General features: G+C 41.8%; 2 protein-coding genes across 2 annotated transcripts in view; one reads left to right on the forward strand and one right to left on the reverse strand.

Moving 5' to 3' along the window:
* The window catches only part of rpl15 (ribosomal protein L15), a 993,591-nt gene that overhangs the window by 600,532 nt on the left and 371,030 nt on the right, over positions 1-22,029 (reverse strand). The gene's annotated exons all lie outside the window — the stretch shown is intronic.
* Positions 9,690-21,975, forward strand: ctps1a (CTP synthase 1a). The gene is made up of 19 exons (XM_050034630.1): positions 9,690-9,857; positions 11,257-11,438; positions 11,538-11,708; positions 11,790-11,890; positions 12,035-12,151; positions 14,844-14,927; positions 15,038-15,118; positions 15,211-15,362; positions 15,508-15,640; positions 17,229-17,317; positions 17,407-17,501; positions 17,612-17,674; positions 19,270-19,313; positions 19,408-19,504; positions 19,590-19,645; positions 19,743-19,839; positions 19,947-20,091; positions 20,180-20,271; positions 21,400-21,975. Exons 2-18 carry the CDS (start codon positions 11,270-11,272, stop codon positions 20,262-20,264), a joined length of 1,779 nt encoding a protein of 592 aa, XP_049890587.1. The 5' UTR covers positions 9,690-9,857; positions 11,257-11,269; the 3' UTR covers positions 20,265-20,271; positions 21,400-21,975.

Raw genomic sequence — 22,029 nt, forward strand, 5'->3', positions numbered from 1 at the left:
ACACAGTGATTGACTCCATCTTTATTTGTTTAGGAGAGTTTTATTATGTTGATTCAGTCTATAAAAAAACATAATTAGAAACCTGTGTGTGTGTGTGTGTGTGTGTGTGTGTGTGTGTGTGTGTGTGTGTGTGTTGTCATTAAATGATGACATTGATGAGAAAATCAATTGGCACTGTGAGAAGGGAGGTGGGAGTCCCTTATGCTGATGATGGTCGTTAATATTAAGACTTCAGTTGTAAACTAAGTTAAAAATCCATCACTGATCCAACCCGAGAGAGAACGGAAAACACTTTTCCTCCTTCTTAAAATTACTTACCAGTGCATGGTCCTGTATTCATGACGCCATTACAGACATTTACATGGCTTTACACCTCTGTCTTAATGACAAACAGCCATCACTTTAACAGCATGATGATGTCAGCAGTGTTACATATTTTGTGTCTTTTTGGTATGTGGAGTCCTGGGGGAGTCCAGTTAGCCAAGTCAACCAGAGCAGGGCTTTTAGTTTGTATCTTAAAAGGACCTTATCCTTCGAAGGACCCTAATACATTAAGGATGCTTTCACACCTGCCCTGTTTGGTTTGGTTCAATCAAACTCAAGTTCATTTGCCCCCTAAGTGCGGTTCATTTGGGCAGGCATGAACAGGGCAATCACACTCAAGTGTGCACCGAAACAACCGGACAGAGACCTTCTTGAAGAGGTGGTCTCGGCCCGATTAAAAACAAACTCTGGTGCGGTTGGTTTGTGGTGAGAAGGTGTTCCGACCTGGATGTGAACCAACTGCAGTCACATGACACATTGTTTGGGTTAAACATGAGCATGTTACAGTCCTGGAGGATTATTAATGTGCACCTCCTCCTGTACTGCCTTAATATGCACATTCAGCACATCCAATGCATCAAAACATTGTTTTCTAGTTGGAGCCGCGCCTCGTTTTCAAACTGTATGGTTTGACTAAAATGAACAATGACAGCAATATAGTCCACGATGAGCAGCGCTAAAATCAACCTGCGTAGTTGTCCCTCCATTGTGACATTAGAAAGTGTCACATTTATCTTGCAAGTGTACTCTTCTTCAACGTTTGCTTTACTTCCTGGATTTTTCCCACATGGAAATTCTGACCAATCAAGAGCAGCTTTCTCACACAAGACATTTGATCTGGTCAGCTTGTAAATGCTGCCATGAGAACACGAACCAACTCTAGGCAATTATACAACTTCGTCATAAAATCAGTCCCTGATTTGGACCAAAGCAAGACAACTCTAGGTCTGAAAGCACCCTAAGAAATCTCTTAAGATAGTATGATCCATGTTTCCATGTTTCACCTTATTGAAGGACCTTTTATGGTACTAATTAAGATGTTATGTACTAACATAATATTCAGTAAATTTTATGGGATTAAAGCTCCCCTAAACTGTGCAGATGATCCATTGGAAACCAGTGGCCTTTGGCATTTACCATGTTATTTTAACCAAAATTCAGGGTGTAGGTCACCTTAATGCCCTAACACTACTGCGAATCCCTTCAAATATAATTAATTTCCATTCAATTAATTCATGTAACCCTTAAATTTAATAATTTGTCAATTAAAAGCTTTTCAAATTAAAGTCCTTTAAAGGGGTTAACCTTTTCTAGTAAAGGCATGCTTACAACCACACAAAACCAAATGTTTTCAAAGTGTAAATGACGGATTCATTCATGGTGTTTTAAGGAATGCATAGAGAGGAGAGGCTTTGTGATATACTCTGCCTTTCAATAAAGAATTTACTGTGTGTTAAAAAGCATTTTGAGCCATTAAAAAATTTACGCAAAAAAGTGTTATATGTATATAGCTGAGGTAAAAGAAGAACCTCTTCTATATTAGAGGCGGATGATGAATGTTAGTATCTGATATCAGTCTATTATATGTGAAAGCTACTGTATATAATGGTGTAAATAGAGAGAGGTTGAGAGCAGGAAAAGAGACAGCGAGCTGAAAGAGAGACACTTCATCACCATGGTGTAAGACAAAGTAATCTGCCCATCCCCCTTCACAGCTCTATTCCACTGCGCTGTGGGCTCACACGTGTAAAGGCAGTCCTCAGCACTGAGCAGCTTCAGCATGGTGTTTAACCCCCACGTTATTAATAAAGCCTCAGTAAGACAGATCTACATTTTCCACGGTAGATGAGTGGGATAGGGCTTTTTACCATGCATGGATCAGACAGCATCATTGGACAGATCTATGATATTGGTCTTTCATTCAAAAGATGTCACTTTCAGACTTGTTCCTTTCCCATGACTTTCTTCCATTAATTTGACTTGAAGGAACCATCAATAAAAGGAATAATTCAACGTTTTTGAAGATATGGTTATTGGTTTTATTTTTATAAGAGCAGTAAGTCATGTCTGTGCATTGAGTGTGGAGCCTGTATGTAAACATGGACGGCACAACAGCTTCCTCAAAGTGAAGCCAAAACATCTCGATTCCCATGAGCCAAACTAAAAAATGTATCTATTTATTAAAAGTGCACATCAAATACATTTTTTCCCAAAGATGGTTTCTGTCATTTTAGGTAGTTCTTCTGCTCACGAGGTCATGTGTCACATGGATGTATGGGTGGGCACTCAATTCCTTATTGCGCTACTGTGTAGACTTGGGCTCCAAGAGCGCAAGATAACGGCGGCCATATCCGGGATATTTTGTATGGATGCCTGATAACATCGGCACTTCTTCAGTATCGGCCAACGTGCTTTTTCTTACTTGCACAATGAATGAGTATTACATACATTGAAAAGCATTGAATTTCGTTTCTCCATCTGCTGGTGGGCCGTCACAATAAGAGTATGCATGTATAATATGATATTAATTCCACTACAGAAGAGACTTGATGATCACTAAAATTAGGTAGGGAAAAAAGTGTATGTATGTATGTTCAAAATGCCTTTATCAATGTGTTAGTCGGCCACACTTATTTGTATGTGGCAATGGAGGAAGCCAACTGACTAACAGTCGTATAACGACAAAGTGGTTGGTCAGGGTGGTGGACAGAACAACACAGGACTATCACCCAGGAGACCAGGGTTTGTGTCCTGTGATACCAAAGCCAAACCATAATGTTTGTTTTAAACCTAACCATGTAGTCTGTGCACCTAAACCCCACAAAAGTGAAAATGAAACCTAACAAAACTGCTGCTGATGCCAATGGGCATTCTAAACACACCAGTCAGTGTAGCAAGAGCCTTTTAACCCATGTCTACGATGCTGTTTAACACCCGTTTAATCACGTGATAACGTTCTAAATGGGTGAGGAAACAACAAGGCTACTACAGCTACTCTCAAGTTGTCTTATCTGAAAGTTGTATCTTGGTTGGTAAACTTGTGTACGTAGAGGAAGAGGAGTTAGATGCTAACTATTTCTTGATAAACAGCAGCTTATACATCTGTCCAGAACAGCATCCCCAGATATGGCGCAGGTTGCCAGATACTGAAGCACAGGTTCTGGTTTTGGCCTATTTGCATGCAAGATGGAGCCAAACCTGGTAGATGACAAGCCTTTGAGAAGCTGCGCACCACCGATGTAGTTCCAGTATGTAACTTCCATTAAAACCATGAATTATGATGTTTTAAATTACCATTTATGTACTGATTACGCAAATGAGAAACATGTTAATTCATGAGCTTTAGAGTTGTTTCTAGGTTTATGTTTTTACTTTAGACAGAGTGAGCCTCTCTGTGTGCCAACCACATCCTGACTCTTGCTCTGACACAGTATTGTGGCTTTCAGATGTAGTGTTCCATTATGTTTAAAAGCCGTCGACAAGATAGCATTTTTTTTTTAGTACCTTCCACCAACGTTAACACACAAATTGTTTTATGATGTAACAAGGTTTGGTTAGGTTTAGGCACAGACGTGACTTAGTTTGGTTCAGGGAAATATGACTGTGTGTTAAAATAACTTTGTTAAGGGTAGAAAAACATCTTGATTTCAATTTCTTTGAGGTTCGGGGACCTTCGTCATGGTTACCATAATAACCACTTGGTTAAGGGCATGGTTAAAAGAAACCAGTGTTGACTGTCTCCAGTGTCTCAGTCTGACATTTCATTGACCCATCCAACCACCCCACCTCCTCCTTACAATGACCCTGTGGCTCTGACAGCGTCACACCACCTCCACTTTTGCTCTTGCCAGACAAGACTCATAATTCCTACGCCTGCTACAGGGCTTGATCACTTGAATATTAACATGCTAAACATTGCTAAAATGACTAACACTGTAGTTTTTTCCTGAGAGGACAGTCATGGAGTCTGTGCTTGTCAGGGGACAGGGGACACGCACCCTCGATATTTAGAACATGTGAGTTTGTCCCCTTGAAAGTAGCAGAGGATGTTAACTTTTATAAAATTAAAGACATTTCCACAATAAACTGACAGCAGAAAAACTTCCCCAGAATGCAGGAAATTAGGTGTTTGAGGCCCCCCAGTCCTCCCATTGCATACGTGTCACCACCAGTATTGAAACGGAAGCTCCGCCCTTGACTTATATGTCTATATGTCATACATCTTACATACTGATCTTTATGCACCCCCACTCTAAACGCACCATTTTAGAGCGATAATATAGATCAACCCAAGTAGCCTAACTACGCTTGGAATAACGAATACAGTATTTGTATATTATATATATTATACACAGACAGACCATTCTCGGAACCCATCGGCTGTATTCAGCGTCTGACTTCCGACAGACAGCGATACAGCCTCTGGGGGCAGACCCCCGATTTTTTGGCATTCCACTTTGTTTTGGGCGGAGGAGGCGAATTTCCGTTTCTGACTTCCGTTTATATATAAGTAAATATGCTGAACCATTGCGATGGATTCAGAGTTTGCAGTGACGCCAATTACGTTCCGCCTCGTTAGTTCACCACACGGACCGTTTAACATGGCAACAACTGCGGCCGGCTCAAGCGTGATTGGTCAATATCACGCGGACTACAAACAGCCTACCACCGGAAACCAGGGCTCTTCCGCTCTTCTTCCGGAGGCAAGATCTCCGGGGTTTGCCTACAGACTCTACATTCACTGAATGTAGAGTCTGTATATAGAGACTACAGACAGACTTATCATAGTAAAAAACAGAAAAAATTGAAGAATGGAAAAATATGCACATTATGCTACAATATATAACACAATATAGAGAGAGATAGAAACTTGTTTCTGCTGCCCCCAAGTGGCCAAAAAATAGGTAGGTTTGGAGCTTAAGTCAGGAATTGAGCCAGGGGACTGACATTGAGGAATCAATGGACACATTTTTGAGCTTCACAACCCCCGCAAAATGACTTGTTCCGCCATCAGGATGTAATCCATTTGGTCCAATAACATTTGTAAAGTCTAGAGGAGCTGCACAATTAAATCATTCTATCCAAATTCAAGTGAGAAGAGCGTTGTCAGAGGGCTTTTATTTTTAAACGGAAACAGGAGACATTGAGTTAAAAAGAAATATTTATATTTTTTCATATGTGTGACAGATGAAAACATTGAAACTGTGGTGAAAGGTGGTATAATAACACCATTTTCACAGACTGCATGTGTCACTTGGAAGGAAGCTAGAAAGGTTTTTGGCGTATGCGCCAATCGAGCACCAATCAAGCAACTCCATTGGAATAAATAGGCGCCATCTTGGCGTTTGTTATCTAATTATTATTAAAATCTATGGGCTGCTCTAACCTGTAAACATGGGCACCGAGAAAAAAAAATACAAGCAGTTCCACGACGCACACATGCTGCTCACACAGGCAGGCAGTGTGGCCCAGGCATCCTCCGGTCTTAAAGCTACATTAGTCTAATCATGTCGTGACTCAGCTCCAAACTACAAGATGTAATTTGAAAATGAGACAGTGTAGACTGTTAAGGTATTTTAAATTAAATAAATAAGTCAGTAGTCATATTTTCAATCTTTATGCTAAGCTAGGCTACATACATCCTGAGCTCTGTATGATGATGCATGTGAATTAGACAGTGGGGAGCACAATAAGGTACTATAGAATAAATAAACAGACCGAATTTCTCATTTTGGACTGTGTTCCTCTGTGTCCAGTCTTTATTCTAAGCTACCTAAATGCACTCTGGCTCCAGCTCTGTATACGCACAGCCATAAGAGTCGTATTAATCTTGTCCTCTACCTCTCAAAGAGAAAACAAATAATAATTCAAAATGTTAATTGTATCTTTAAAAATACATAATAATGCACAGTCAGCTGTGTGGAAACATCAGCAGACCATAAGTTGCACCACCTGCACCTACACACAGTCTGTAAGAGAGTATGTTTCAATAAAATAAAGGCAGAACAGTCAGTTTCATCTCAGACTGACCTGCCGCCCGGCCTGCTGCTTCTGTTACATCTCTAATAAGAGGAAATGGCTTGTGGTGAGCCCTTCTGTGGGAGTTTAATTCAATCACAGCTCCGGTCAAAAATGAATTAAAACTCTCATTAAGCCCCCCTCCTGTGTTCCAGAGACTAAGCTGGCTGCTAAGGCTCACAAGTAGAGATTTGGGTGTTACATGGAAGCATCAGTCAACTCTGCAGTTATCTGTCTGTGAGTCAGCCATCAGTCACTAACTCCGTCATTTTGTTATTTTAATTTGCAGCGCTTGTGCTCACCCACACAGTGAGCCCAATGAACCCGGCTGCAGATGATCCAAACAACAGGCAACGTGGACGTCGTGTCGTTCAATCCGAACGAGTCACAGTTTGACTAAATTGAAACAGCAGTGCTCCCTGCCTGGACTTCATATCTCACTGAGCACAATGAGGATAATGCACTGCGATCCACATCACAGGATCATTGACCTTTCCACAGTACAGTGTAACTAATCACTTCAGACTGCGGCCATCTCTTGTATGGCACCGAGGAGCAGAAAGGCTTGTTTTGCGTCAGGGAAAGAAACAGGAACCTGTGTGTTGTAACCCCACAGGAAAACATCTCTGTGCCTCCGAGCACTAAAGTGTTTCTGCTGTGGGATCAATTCAGCCTCGCTTTGTCGCCTCCGAGCAGCAGCTTACATTACCGCTGGAGTCACACTGATGCATTGTTACATCTATTGTCAGGACAAAATGGCTCTGACATTAGCATTTAAGCTTATCCTAGTCCCAGGCTGGTGTGACTGTATTTTATTCTTTGTGGAACAAATCTTTTCACACAGATAAAACATGCAAGACGAGTGCCATTTTCATTCTCTGACACTTGGAAGTAAGATATAAACAATGCACGGAGCTGCAAGCTAAGAAATGTAACGCTGATAAATACCTTGTACAATCTGTAAAGCTAAACAGCTGGCTGAAGGCCTGTCTACACGAGGGAAATACAACTTTTTTCCCCTTGTCTTTACAACATGAGCCTTCAACTGTGAGACACGAGCTCCCCCTGCTGATTCAAAAATAACAAGCAAGTGTGCTGCCTTCAGGTGATCATGATGATATAACAGCCAGGAGAAGTGACAGCATGTGAGGAAGCTGTTGTGATGGACAAGTACATTAATCAAGTACAGTTTTGAGGTTCTTGCACTTTACGTGTGTATATCCATTTTATGTCACTGTATACTTATATCCCACTGCAATTCAGAAACAAATAATAGTACCTTTACCTCACTATGTTCTTCCACAGTAGTTAAAATATGCTTTGCAGATTAAGATTTTACACAGAAAACACATGATTAGTTTCGAAAATATGGTGCATTGTAAAAGATTTAACTGCTCAATAGTCAGAAAAGTAGGTAAAATGGTCTTCTTCATCCAGTAATATCAGCATCAGAAATACTTTATTGATTCCAGAGTTGCTCCGATGTAAAGAAAAGAGAATTGTCAGAATAAGAGTATGAAATAGAAGTATGTAAATATAAAGCAATACAATTTAATTTAAATTCATAGAAATGAAAATGTACATTAAAATAAATAAAACGTGCATTATACTACAGTGTTTAACAATAGTACTCAAGATATAAAAATATTAAAATAAAGTATAAATTGTTACTGTGCTCAGGCTGTAAGTGTGAAATTCAACTATATTCATCAATAGAATAAACAAGAATAGAATGAAAGTCAGAAAATATGTACATCACATATTAACTCACTGAAAGGGGTGAATTATTGGCACATTTACTTTTGATTCTTTCAGCACATTTTGCTGCTAATAATTCTGCACTTTCATATCAGTACAGTTTTGAATTCATGACTTTAACACAACTCATATTTTGAGTGCCAAACACTTTATTTCCTGCATTCTGGTGATATTTAATGCACCAATTTGGGCCTTTTCTGTGTCAGTTTCCTGGTGGAAATGTCTTTATTTTTTTCAAAATAAAAGTCCTCAGCTACTGACAATGCACATGTTCTAAATATTGAGGGGGATGTGTCCTTGCGCTCCCCCTGAAATCTACATCTATGATGCAAACGGTTGTGTTTTATTAAAAGGTCTAGTGTGTGGGATTTAGTGGCATCTAGTGGCTGAGGTTGCAAATTGCAACCAATGGAAACTTCTTCCATGTGGGAGCTTGTGGTGGCTGATGCAAAAACGCACATGACCCCTATATAGACAACACATTCTCCCTCTGTCCTCGTCACATAACCACGTTTGGTCATGGACCTTCCACTTCCAGATACGACATGAAAGGTACCCTGGGTGTGTTGGTTGTTGACGTTCTGGGACGCTGTGTTACATGCATCATCTTTCAAAATACACTTCTGTTTTCACAGGAAATTTAACATTTACATACAGTCTCTTTCAAAATAAACGCACTACGTCAGTACAAAACAATGACTTTTTTTTATCTCCAACAACTAACACACGTGGTTGTGTTTAAGGAAAAAGAACAGGGTTTGGCTTTATAATCCTACGTGATGCAAACATTGCTCTCCAGGGTGAAAGTCAGTGTTTGTGGTACCCGCCCTACTTGGACTTTTGCCGCCCCAACTTCTGTTTTTGTCCCACCTTGTTTCCCCGACACTACCGAGTGACGGTAACGGTGAGTGGCCGCATATTAGTCAGTCGCCAAAGGACGTTTTTTTTATCAGTGTTTGATGCCTCAAGTCACTGCCTGAGCGCCGGATTTTGAAGACTTTGGAGTGAGACCAGGTTGATCTAGAGCCAATGTTTGGTTTGTCCATTCTGGGCTACTGTAGAAACATGGCAGTGCGACATGGCAAACTCCATGGCAGAGGACCCGCTCCCTGTGTTGATAAAACAGCTCATTCTAAGGTGATGAAAATACACAGATTCTTATTTTCTGGTGATTATACACTAAAGAAAACAATCTTATTACTATATATGACTCCATTTCTGCCAATATATCCCCTGAATCATACACACTGAAGTCATATTTGCAGGGTTTGGAGATGGCACCCTACTATCAACTATTATTGACTAAAATTGAGGCTCATTTTATTATTTATGTCATTGAATGCCACGGTGAACCTTTGGTTATTATCGAGAGCGAGAGGAACCAATGTTGATAAAATAATCTAACACATTAAAAAAATGTAATGTGTCTTGACAGCGCAAAGTGTTCATGCAAATGCTTTGAGAGAACGCGTCCGAGTTGAATGCACCATTCCCAGCTGCGCAACAGCAGTTTACGAGGTGCACCTGAAGGCAGCACAGTATTGTAAGACTGTAATGAATGATGCACCGCAGCTCAGGATCGTGCTCCATACACGTGTAGAGTCAACTGGAGGATAGATGGGTCTGTAGGGGAGCACTGGCGCGAGCTAAAGCGTTGATATCTGGATCGAGATTTTGATTCTGGCACAAGATCTTGTGAACTGATTCCGTCGTCGACGATTTGTTTTGAGGAGCAGCTCTGACAGAAGAATATTTTGGTGAGTTGAAATTTGATGCTGTGAACAGGAGGTTGCTGGCTAGCTAGCAAACATTAAGTTACAAGCTAGGCGCGATGAAGAAGTATGGTTTCCGGTAAATAGTGTCAAAATAAAATTCAGTTGGAAATATCGTGCGCTGGTAGCAGGGTGTTAATACTGATAACAGTTCAGCAGTAGTCTCGAAATCTAAAGTACAGCGTTTAATGCTGCTATCGATGACCAAGTAGGGCTATATCGCAGGTTTTAGTTTAAAGCTTATCATATAAATGTTACTGAATAGCGATCTTCGCTTTTATTTTGAAAGCAATGTCGGGTATTCCGGTTACATCTAAATTAGCAAGCTTGATGCAGCATGCTAGCTGCTATTTGTATTTAAATAATTCAAGACTGTAAACCACCCGTGGTGCATTGTCCCGCAAAAGTTGACTTTGTCCGTGTTCTACCCCCCGTGCTCAGAGAGGACTTGGTTTTTATGTGTCTGATGGTAATTTGCCGGTATTAGCCGTAACCGTTAGCCCAAAGCTAACAGCGCTGGCGCTAATACTTGAGTTCCGTTGACTTTGAGCACCGTGTCAACGTGGACGGGCGGCCCTCTCACTTGTCGTACTTTGGCATAAGGGAACGAGGAAGTTCCCACCCGTTCTGCCCACGCCGCGTGTGTAACCGAGCGCTTCAAATGTGCCATGCTGTATATGGTGGAACTATTGTGTCGTGGGAAGGATGAACAACTTAAAGTGTTACGGGTAATAACACTGTGGTGACCCTCAGCTTTTTGTAACGTTATTAACGAGTGGTTTTAGGCGGTAAATGTTTAAATGGCTTCCCATTCGTTTCATTGTCAACAGCGACTGGGTCCATGTTGTAATTACAGCAAGGACATGGAGGTTAGCCCGTGGTTTTATTTAGCTTAATGACGTTAGACAAATGGTATGATACAAAAGCCTTACAAAAGATAAAGCCATTTCAACTAGTATTATGTTAGGCTAAAATTAATAAGTCAGGGCCCATTTACTCATGGATGGCCTAATGTAACCAGGCACAGGCCCAGGGGCCCAAAGTGTCAGGGGGGGCCCGTGGACTTCACCAGTAAAATATCACTGAAATAAATACATTGGGACCATGAAGAGCGATCACAAAAATATTCAAAGGAACTGCAAAGAGACACAAAACAAACAGTTACCTCAAAGAGACACAAAACACCTGCCTATAATACAGAAAGATGTAGGGGCCTTTTGCATATCTGCGCCCAGGGGCCCATTGTCTCATAATCTGACGTGCATTTACTTAAAATGTTTTTTATCTTAAAAACAGTGACACCAAAAGTCAAGGCATAGTACAGTGTGTATGATGGTGTTTTTAGTAGTTCTGCATGTAATTTTAATCGGTCATCTATCTGCAGATTCCAGAGCACAATGATGAAGTACATCCTGGTTACCGGAGGAGTCATCTCCGGCATCGGCAAAGGCATCATTGCCAGCAGCGTGGGCACAATCCTGAAGTCATGCGGCCTGCATGTAACCGCCATCAAGATCGACCCGTACATCAACATAGACGCAGGCACATTTTCACCCTATGAGCATGGTACGTCAGAGGAAATTATCGTTTTCATTCAATAGAATTAAACAGCCACACGTTATGTATGTGTTACAATGGTGTCGTGCCTCTGTGGTGTGTGTTTAGGGGAAGTGTTCGTGCTGGATGATGGAGGTGAGGTGGACTTGGATCTGGGGAACTACGAACGCTTCCTCGACATCCGGCTGACCAAAGACAACAACCTGACCACCGGCAAGATCTACCAGTCAGTTATTAACAAAGAGAGGAGGGGAGACTACCTGGGCAAGACTGTGCAGGGTAAGCAGCCATTGTTTTACTTTGGTACAGAGCGCCATGCTGAAGAGAAATGGACAAGCAAGATTTTTTTTTCTCTTCCAGTGGTGCCACACATCACAGATGCCATACAGGAATGGGTTGTGAAACAGGCCAAAGTATCAGTTGATGACGATGATGTGGAACCTCAAGTTTGCGTAATAGAGGTAAGATGACCGGTCATTACAGCATCCTGTAATTTGCACCACTAAACAGCTTATAGTCAAGTTTCTTCATACAGGGTTATATGCTGAAGCAAAGGCTGCCATGGTTTCCACTGCTAATATATGTGACTGTCTGCTTGTTTGCAGTTGGGAGGAACCGTTGGAGACATAGAGAGCATGCCTTTCATCGAGGCCTTCAGGCAGTTCCAGTTTAAAGTGAAGAGGGAGAACTTCTGCAACATTCACGTCAGCCTGATACCACAGGTAAGAGAACAACACCTTCAGGCCTTCCTGGTTTTATATGAGGGGCAAATGTGTCAGCTGCTTTTGCAGAACAACTGACTGTAGACACACACTCTTGTTCAGCCTCGATCACAAAAGCATGTTTCATCTTCTGCAGGTACGAAACAACTGGATAGAATTTGCAAGCTGAAATTGGTACACAGAAAAAATCCTCAGTTTTAATTGACAGACAATATTCATATGTGAAATTTGATATTTACATGAATACAAAGAATTGCTTTTAGTGACAAAATTCAGAAAAAAATTCCTAGCATTATTACGTTTTTTGAGAATTTCCTCGTAAGGCCTTGACACACCAACCAAACAGTTGGATGCCATTTATGAGCATCTGTTGCCCAAGTTGATGCAGTGTGTCCTGCAGCGCTACCCCTCGTTGGCCCCCGTCAGCTTCAGATTCAGTAAGTTGAATCAGTTCAGCTCAGGGCACTAGAAGAGAAGTGGAAGTGAGGAAAGTAAACAAATAGCTAAAGTCAGGAAGGAGTGAGATCCTAACAAAGTTGATAGATGATGTAATATTATTTTCTTTGGCCACTGAGCTCTTGTGTGTGGAAACGTTTCGTCATGGTTTGTGTTTTTGTTCACTGGCGCACGGTAAATATGCCTTGTTCTTTCAACATTGGATTGTGTTGTAAGTGTGCTAACTTGCTAATTATAGCGTCAAGATGGTCCTCCCGTATTCTTTTTTTGAATGATGATTACAAAGCTGTCTGCTGGTGTGGAGAAGTATTTCCTCTGTATTTCCAGCTGTAGTATTCATGTGTAGTGTGTTCATGTGCAACTTTGTGGCCGAGACACAGTGATGTCACGCGGAACAGCAGGGGCCCTTCATCGCCGCTGGTTCGCTGAAGTTAGTATGATGTGTCTGGGCCTTTTCAGTTAAGACTAGATCCTGGTGAAGACAAAAGGTATTCACAAAGTGTCTCAGCCCTTAAATGAATAATTCACCTGCAAAATGGCCATTTGTATACCAGCAACTCGCTCCATGTTGCCTTGAATTCATGAAGAAGACTTTGGTTTTCTCACATGCCTCCATGGTAAACAGAGAATTTAAAAAAAGCAAACATTCGTCATGAATTAAAGTTATCAGGGGCTATGTTAACAGCAGAATTCCATCAAAATGTCCGTCAAATAGTCCCATGCACGACCGAGTGGTGTGCCTGAGCACACCCATGTGTATGAAATCTGCTTGAATAGGGTTGAAATGTACCAGTGTCCCCAGGCAGACTAAGGCGGAAGTGTTTTATGGTAACAAATGGTAAATATCAGCTCAGATATGAGTAATTTTATGATAAAGAAAGTTTAGAAAATGTTTTTTACTCCTCGGCCTAAAAGAAGGATGAGAAATGCGTCACTCTTATATTTTTTAAAACATCTCAATCAGTCCAAATTAGCCCGAAATTCTGTGCCCAGAAATTAAAAAAAATCCTGAATATATATATTTTGGTGTAAAGTTTTTGTTGAGTTTAAAATAAAGAGAGAGGAGTTCCTCTGACCAGTGAGGGAGCAAGTGACAGGTGCAAACGTGTGTGAACACAGTAGTAAACACGTGTCTCAGGAGCTGGACGGGGTCACGTGTGAGGACTGAAACAGGAGCAAGTATGAAGAGAATGCAGTCACAGTTTGGTAAACATAATTGCAACACAGTGAGAATGTGGGCTATGCTACAGGAGCGGTTTGTGGAGTTTCTGTGGAAGATCTGATGATGTTTTTCCACAGTTGAGACCAGTTTGTTGACCTCTCAAGGATACCTCTGTGGGCACGATGATATAAAACATAATCTATTGCTTTACGTACTTTGTATATGGTGTTTCTCCTTGTGTCCATGATGAAACATGGCAGCAAACAAGTCGGTGGTTTTAGATGAGTGAGAGTGTAGAGTAGTGCTGAAATGATTACGCCCTTTGTAAATAATTTAAGCTCCTCCACTTCTCAAGGACGCTGGCATCCTTGGCCAACATTATTGTCTTTCAGAGGCTGTAGCAGGTTGAGTTATACAGAGTGGAGATATCATGAAACTAGAAGACCTGAGGAATGTGTTGATACCAACCATGTCATGCTAGTTTGAGACGGTTAAACAACACTCCCAAGTTAGGCTAAATTTTGCAGGGAAACACTGGCATGGCCATTTTCACAGGGCTCTTTTGAACCGTCACCTAAAGATATCGGAACGAAAATGGGTTCTATGGATACCCACAAGTCTACCATTTACAGACACACCAACTGTATGCTAACCCCTGCAGTTTGGGGCCCATTGTATTTGAATATTTCTGCACGCTGGGGTTGTCTCCAAGTTTTTTTTGATACCAAATCAAAGCATGATTTTTTTTATGGTGTTCCTCAAGGTCTTGGGGACACTGGGGGCTGATATTTCACCCAATTTTCTCACATTTAATGCACAATAACCCAAAATAATAGATGAATCAGGGGCATTACTGATAGACGTCCAATCTACCCGACCAGATGTATCAAAACTGTAACAATACCAATTCAGCTTCTTCAGTTGATAAATCATCTTGGATTATTTTAGTTCCTTTATTTTGATCAAAGCAGCTGTTTGGTCCACTTGTGTCATGGTAGAAGTTGCAGATGCTCACACATTAGTGGTTCTAGACCGTCAGTTTAATATATGTAATATCTCCATTGTTCCGCCCAGCCCAGCGCAACAGGAGAGCAAAAGACCAAACCAACACAGAACAGCGTCAGAGAGCTGAGAGGACTCGGTTTGTCCCCTGATCTGGTGAGTCATCTGCAGTACGTCCCTCTATAAATGCCTCATTCCACTCAATGACCCATCCCCCCCCCCCCCCCCGGCGATCGTTAAAGTTTCATCTCATCTTCGCCCCACAGATCATGTGTCGCTGTTCCACCGCTCTGGAGAACTCTGTCAAAGAAAAGATCTCCATGTTCTGCCATGTAGAACCTGAACAGGTACGTCACTGAAGCCGAAGCACATTTATCTGATGCTGCTTTAGCCCCGACTCTCTCAGCTCCACTAAACTCACTGACCCGTCTCGTCCCAGGTCATCTGTGTGCACGACGTGTCGTCCATCTATAGAGTACCGTTACTGCTGGAGCAGCAGGGCGTGGTGGGCTACCTCAGCAGGAGGCTCAATATGCCCATCGAGACTCGACCCAGGAAAATGCTGACTAAGTGGAAGGAGATGTCTGACAGGTGAGTCATCAGCGGAGATCAAGCATTAGGTTAACTAATTAAAAATGGCTGAAAATGTGCTGTGCTGACCTATGTGACTTGATGGCTTCAGTCCAGTGAAGGTCTTGCTTCAGACTGTTTACTCGTGCACATGCTGTGTTCACAGGTCAGACAGATTGCTGGAGCAGTGCTCCATAGCACTGGTTGGGAAGTACACCAAGTTTTCGGACTCCTATGCGTCTGTCATCAAAGCACTGGAGCACTCAGCGCTGGCCATTAGCCATAAATTGGAGGTTAAGGTATGTGAACTCACAATGCTCACTAACCCATCTCACCAATGTCTTCATTTAGATCACTCACAAATAGGAACTACAGTGTGACAGGATGCAAAATTGAGGTGCAGCAGCTTGAGTATCAGGGCCTTTGTTGTATCAAGTTCAATACTGTGGAGACCAGGGGTGTGAATCACCAGTTTCATCATGATACGATATTATATGGATTCTTTGGATAACGATACAATATTTTCCGATATTACAAAGTCTGCCACGATACGATTTCGATATGATTCAGGGGTCTGTGATCACTATAAGGCGATATTAAATACCCATTTAACACAGTCTGTTACAGAAGAAGCTGCCACCTCTGTCTTTTTTACTTTTGGCCTTAAAACACATAAATAATAAGTACAGTAAAGTTCACTTTAATTCAGATTCAGATTCAGAATACTTTATTAATCCCCGGGGGGAAATTGTTTTTGTTCCAATGCTCCGTGCAAAGTAGAAATAGAAATACAGCATGAATGGATACAAGAGATAAAGATGAAGACGTAAATAAAATACTAAAATAGACAATGAAATNAATACTTTATTAATCCCCGGGGGGAAATTGTTTTTGTTCCAATGCTCCGTGCAAAGTAGAAATAGAAATACAGCATGAATGGAAACGAGATAAAGATGAAGACATAAATAAAATACTAAAATAGACAATGAAATAAATAAAATAAAATATTAAAGTAGACATTAAAATAAACTATTAAAGTAGACAATAAAATAAAATAAATAATAAAATAGTAAAGTAGACAAAGTTAATAAATAAAGTAACTACTCAGAGAAGGAGTGCTGTTTTTGACGCAAATTGCGGTAGTGGAACTCTGAGTCATTTAAAGCACCTTTATGTTTTTGCATGAGCTGTCACAGCCGACACTCCTGCAGCTGGTGACCATGATGATGAGCAGTCAAATCAGCAGGACAAACTATAATAACTAACTTCCTGTTGTTTGCAGAACACCAGCTGAGCATACTCCTGTCTCTATCACCTCCTGCAGTTTTGTTGCCTCACGTCTCTCCCTCTGACCCTCTTTACAACAAAAAATATTCGTCTTTTTCCAGAGTCAGTTCAGTGATTCTGTCCTTAAGACACATTGCTAGTGAGGGTCATATGTTCAGGTTAAACTGCAGTGTGAACATCCAGACTGCAGAGCCTTCTTGTGCTGCCATCTAGTGGTTACTCTATGCTCTGTCCCCACACTGTGCAGCTGAGCACATCTCAGTGCACAATGCTACAGCTCAGGTGTGGTCACATGAACAACACGCCTAACTGATGATGAGTGATGTCCGAAGAACAACAGCAGTGCCTTTTCTACATTCAAGATTCAGTGTGGAGCTGCTTTTTATAGAATGACTAAATGTTCACACACCACTCTGACTTGTGTTGTGACACATAGATCGTTAGAGGGAGAGTGGGTGGGGACAAAAGACTCCTCCATCCCGTCACAGAGACAGCATGTCGTCTGATTAAAGAGGGATGCAGATTTTTCTTTAACGTGGTCCACACAGAAGCTTTGATAGAAAGTATAGAAACTCTCTTCTCCTCGTCTTCTCTCCACAGTATATAGACTCAGCGAATTTGGAGCCGGCCACTTTGCAGGAGGAACCAGTGAAATACCACGAGGCGTGGCAGAAACTCTGCAGTGCTGAGTGAGTGCTGAGACACTGTCTTTTGTTAGTAATACAACCTGGACATTACATTTGTAGTTTCATCATCTGTTTTTCCTCCTAATCCGCAGTGGCATCTTGGTTCCAGGAGGTTTTGGTGTCAGAGGAACAGAAGGAAAGATTCATGCCATCAGCTGGGCCAGGAAACAGAAGAAACCTTTCCTAGGTACGGGACAGCTGTCAGGAAAACTATTATCACACTATCTTACCTCATATCTATTCTGCGATAACTGTTTTCACATTTGTTATAGTGAAATGAACTGATATCCTCTGCAGGTGTGTGTCTGGGGATGCAGCTGGCTGTATGTGAATTTGCCAGGAACACACTCGGCTGGGCAGGTAAGGTTAATACTCCCATGTAGCTAAACTGAACTTGTGCAGTATGACATGTTAAAGAATAGCTGAAAGCAACCAACACCGAAGTGTTGTTCAGATGTGCTCTGAAGTTTCCTCATTTTTCTATCCCTATATCAGGGGAAACGTGAAGCAGGACTTTGTATTATGGTCCGAGCACAACTACTCAGCACAAAGTAGTGTTTTTAAAAAATCTGAGTTCTGACTAATTTCTTCAGATTCATCTGCTGAATTCTTTAGATTTGACCATCATCTTAATAAAACAATTTCTCAAAGTGATGAATGTAGTAGTCCTGACGAGTTAGCAAGCTTTAAACATTTTGTTGGTTGTGTGTTCAGTTGTCAGAGTCAATATTCCAACAGCAAACTTAACATCTACAGAACTCTGACGGGATCACGAGCATTTCAGAGTTAACGTGACTCAGTGTGTCGTGGTTGCTTGTAGCAACGGCTGTTGTTGAACACGTAGGTGTCCGCGTAAAAGCCTTCAGTATGACTTTAACCATTTTTTAAATACATAGCCATCTGCGTTTATTATCTACACTAGCTATTTACGCAAGTTACTGTGAGCAACCACCGACAAATTTGGCTCAGTGTCAAGCCTGATTTATATTCCTGCGTTAAATCAACGACGTACCGACGTCGTTGCCGTGACACCGTCGTGAACCCTTCGAGCTTCTCAGTCACTCCATTTCGTCGCGGTGCCAGAGCGGTAGGGGGCTGCGTTCCTTTCCTGAATGGTTATCGTCATCTCTAGTTGATTCTTTCAGCTTCCGGCTTTTCCGGTCACAGCGAAAAATGGCGACCGAGAGAGAGAGAATCTTGCTGGAGTTGGAGTTGTTGGATGTCGAAGAAAGTGTTAGTACTGCAACATCTACATCGCAACAGAAGATGTTTAAAGATGGCAGGGATGGTGCAATCTGGAAATACGGAACCGGAAATGCGTTGCTACCAAGCAAACCAATCACAGCCCTCTCGGTCTGCGCTGGGTCTGCGCCGCCTCGACGAGTAGTTACATTTTTTGAGAGTTGCACGTCAGGCTACGTCGGGGGCTACGGCGAGCCTCCTGCGTAGCCATGTACCCTACAACGTCGGTACGTTGTTGATTTAACGCAGGACCATAAATCAGGCTTCACAAGTTAATATGGTCAGTAGTTAAACCGAAACACAGGTGGTGTCTGCAGTCGCTACTTAACATGTTGACGACCACTGGACTGAAATCTCGTTCCAGTAAGGCAGAAGCAGGACGTTAACGTTAGTTTTCTGGTGTGTGAATTATAACATGAGCATATTCATACTGGTCTTGTGTCCTTTGGCTGTAGAGGATTTCTTATTTCAAAATACAAAACTCTAGTCTGGTTTATGGTTTTTGACGTTCTGTACATGACTGCGGATAACGTAGTCGTAAGCACCTAGCCACTTGTATGCTTTTAATTTCTCACTGGTGTACATGCTATGTTTCTCCACTAAATGCATGTATATTTATATATATCTGGCCACTGAATACTGTGCCACTTATGTCTTCTACACGTGTTTACATAAAGTAACAGATTTCATAACTTCATCTGTTTCTCACTCAGACGCCAACTCAACTGAATTTGACCCAGAATCAAAGCATCCTGTGGTAAGACTTTTTTTTTTTTAATTCAGAAATGATGTCTTTGTAATTTGACTTGAGTTGTGCATTGACTTGAGATTGTCATGTTGAACCTTTGCAGGTGATCGACATGCCAGAACACAACCCGGGGCAGATGGGAGGAACCATGAGGCTCGGGAAGAGACGGACGATTTTCAAGACCAACAACAGTGTATTGCGTAAGAAGAACTCTGAGATGACTTACAGCCCAGTGTTGGTGTGCTGTTGTGTCTGCGCTGTGCTCACAGCTGCTCTGTATTCCAGGCAAACTTTACGGAGATGCAGAATACGTGGATGAAAGGCACCGACATCGCTTTGAAGTATGTTGAACTCGTTCACGAGCAGTGCAATCCGCTTTGCTGACAGTGTAGTGGGTGTATTTTTTATTTTTTTACTTTGAATGTCGTCCTTGTGCAGGTCAATCCAGAGCTCAAGGGCCACTTTGAAGACAAGGGCTTCCGCTTTGTAGGTCAAGACGTCGAAGGCGAACGAATGGAGGTCATTGAGCTGGACGGTACGATAAAGGAAACGCTGAATTGCTTTTTAGCTTTAGGGTGATAGTGTTTGAGGTTTTTCAAGGTCGGCAGCTCCACTACAACCTTCTGCATACTTTATTTTCAGATCATCCTTATTTCGTCGGAGTGCAGTATCACCCAGAGTTCACCTCTCGCCCCATTAACCCATCACCCCCCTACCTTGGTTTGCTACTGGCTGCAGCAGGGAAGCTGCAGAGCTACTTACAGAAGGGCTGCCGTCTGTCGCCACGGTAAACACGCACTTCTACTCATCCACACGCTTCAAGTATAGACTCCATTTATCAGATTAATAACTGTAACATTCTCGATTTGCCACAGGGATACATACAGCGATCGCAGCGGCAGCAGCACGCCAGACTCTGAGATATCAGAGCTGAAATTGCCTTCAGTCTCTAATGAGTGACTCAGAGGTACAATACTTCTAAAAATGTCCATGTTTTCATTTGCATTACGAGTCATTACTATGAAGTGTATTTATACCTTCACCTGGAGATGGGCCAGTGATGCCAAAGCCGGTTTCCACTTCTGTAAGGCATTGTCAAATGAAGAATACTACGTGACTGATCATGTTTGAAGCCTTTTATGTCATTAGTGCTCCGTTTAGTTGTAACTAGGCACGTTAGCTCTGGTAGTTACCGCTATGCTTCTCCAGGTGGTTGCTTTTCAATGTACCCCGGGTTTTAACAGATCTGGGAGAGACTGCATTTTCCGACTGTGCACTGTGGTCATGGAACAATCTTCAAAAAGATTTAAAATTAGAAACACTTACATCCATCAATGAATTTAAGGGCATCATTAAGAATGTGGTGACAGAGACGTGCTTGTTTTTCTTGAGGCTACATATTTGAATAATTTTATTGTGGAATTTGTGTTTTGTTGTATTTTAAATGTGTTTTGATTGGCTGCTACCTTGGTCAGGTCTCTCTTGTAAAAGATTTTCAATCTCATGGGGCTCCCTGGTTAAATAAAAAGTCAAATGAGACAAAATCACAAGTACGGCAAAATGTTCACCTGATGCAATGTAATTAAACTAATAAGGTAATTTAATGAATGCCACTCTCCAGTCACATTGCGATCAGTATCAAATGTCATGTAAAGCCACAGTGACACTGGGCCTTAATGATACTGTTTGCAGGTCAGCCAAAAAGTGGGCTACTTTGGATAATGAAATTATGTTGTAACATTGCACGAATCCATCTACATTTATCCTAAGTGCCAATATCTTGAAGACGTTTCGCCTCTCATCCAAGAAGCTTCTTCAGTTCTAAATGACTGGTAGGACGTTACAGGCTATAAACCCTGGGTGGGTGGGAACCCTTGCAGAGTCGTAAGGGTCATGTGAGCTCTTAGTTTCAGAGTTGCTAAGGTCAACCTGGCCACCATGTGAGTCATTTGGGTCAGGGAGGACCAGGGGTGATGGGTGTGAAGTCTTCTACATTTAGTGATAGACTATGGTGCTTTTGCCCCAGTCTTAAAGGGCTGCTACAAGCTGAAGTACCAATGCTTCATCTAACAATCACTGACTTTTTTCTTGACAGTGTTGCTCATACTTCTGGAGTTGTTGGGACGCAGACTTTGGACTCCCAGGCACTGACCGAGGCAGATTTTTCCTTCAGTGAAGCGGACTACAGACTGCTGTGAATGAAGTGTTGGGTTCCACCCCTGGAATGAATTGAGGCTCAGCAGGACTTTGACAACCTGCCTCTTGGTAACGTGCTGCTCCAGTGTAACTGACTTTGTCCACTCTGACACTGTTGTGGCCTTAATGTAAATAAGTCCTGTTACATGAACTACAACCATTCATGCTTATTCTAAACTTGTCTTCATGAATAGAAAATGGGAAACAATAAAGGGATTCTCAAAAAAAGTAATTTTGTGCATTTTATTTCATTCAATGACAGTGAACAGTTTGACTCACTTAGACTTAATACAGTTTTGAAAACCAAACACCTTTGTAATGGTGCAGTTAGTGCCACACCATCAGTCATGTTCCTACTAGACACTTTGGTCTAGTGAACAAATGTTGGCCCCCATCGCTGTTACTTCCTTGTCGACAGCGCGCTGTGGTGAATCCAGACACTTCGATTCCCAACGGCATTTGTCCAGACACAACACTGGACATGAAATAATAAAACCAAATTTAGTGCAATTCAGCAGCCTGTAATAGA

The sequence above is a fragment of the Epinephelus moara genome, chromosome 22, assembly GCF_006386435.1.
Source record: "Epinephelus moara isolate mb chromosome 22, YSFRI_EMoa_1.0, whole genome shotgun sequence".
Lineage (NCBI taxonomy): Eukaryota > Metazoa > Chordata > Actinopteri > Perciformes > Serranidae > Epinephelus > Epinephelus moara.

Excerpts from the sequence above, each read along its gene's own strand:
- ctps1a (XM_050034630.1), top strand. The coding sequence starts at position 11,270 with ATGATGAAGTACATCCTGGTTACCGGAGGAGTCATCTCCGGCATCGGC. Across the intron at positions 19,646-19,742 it reads GGCACCGACATCGCTTTGAA|GTCAATCCAGAGCTCAAGGG; the intron begins GTATGTTGAACT and ends GTCCTTGTGCAG. Across the intron at positions 19,840-19,946 it reads GGAGGTCATTGAGCTGGACG|ATCATCCTTATTTCGTCGGA; the intron begins GTACGATAAAGG and ends CTTTATTTTCAG.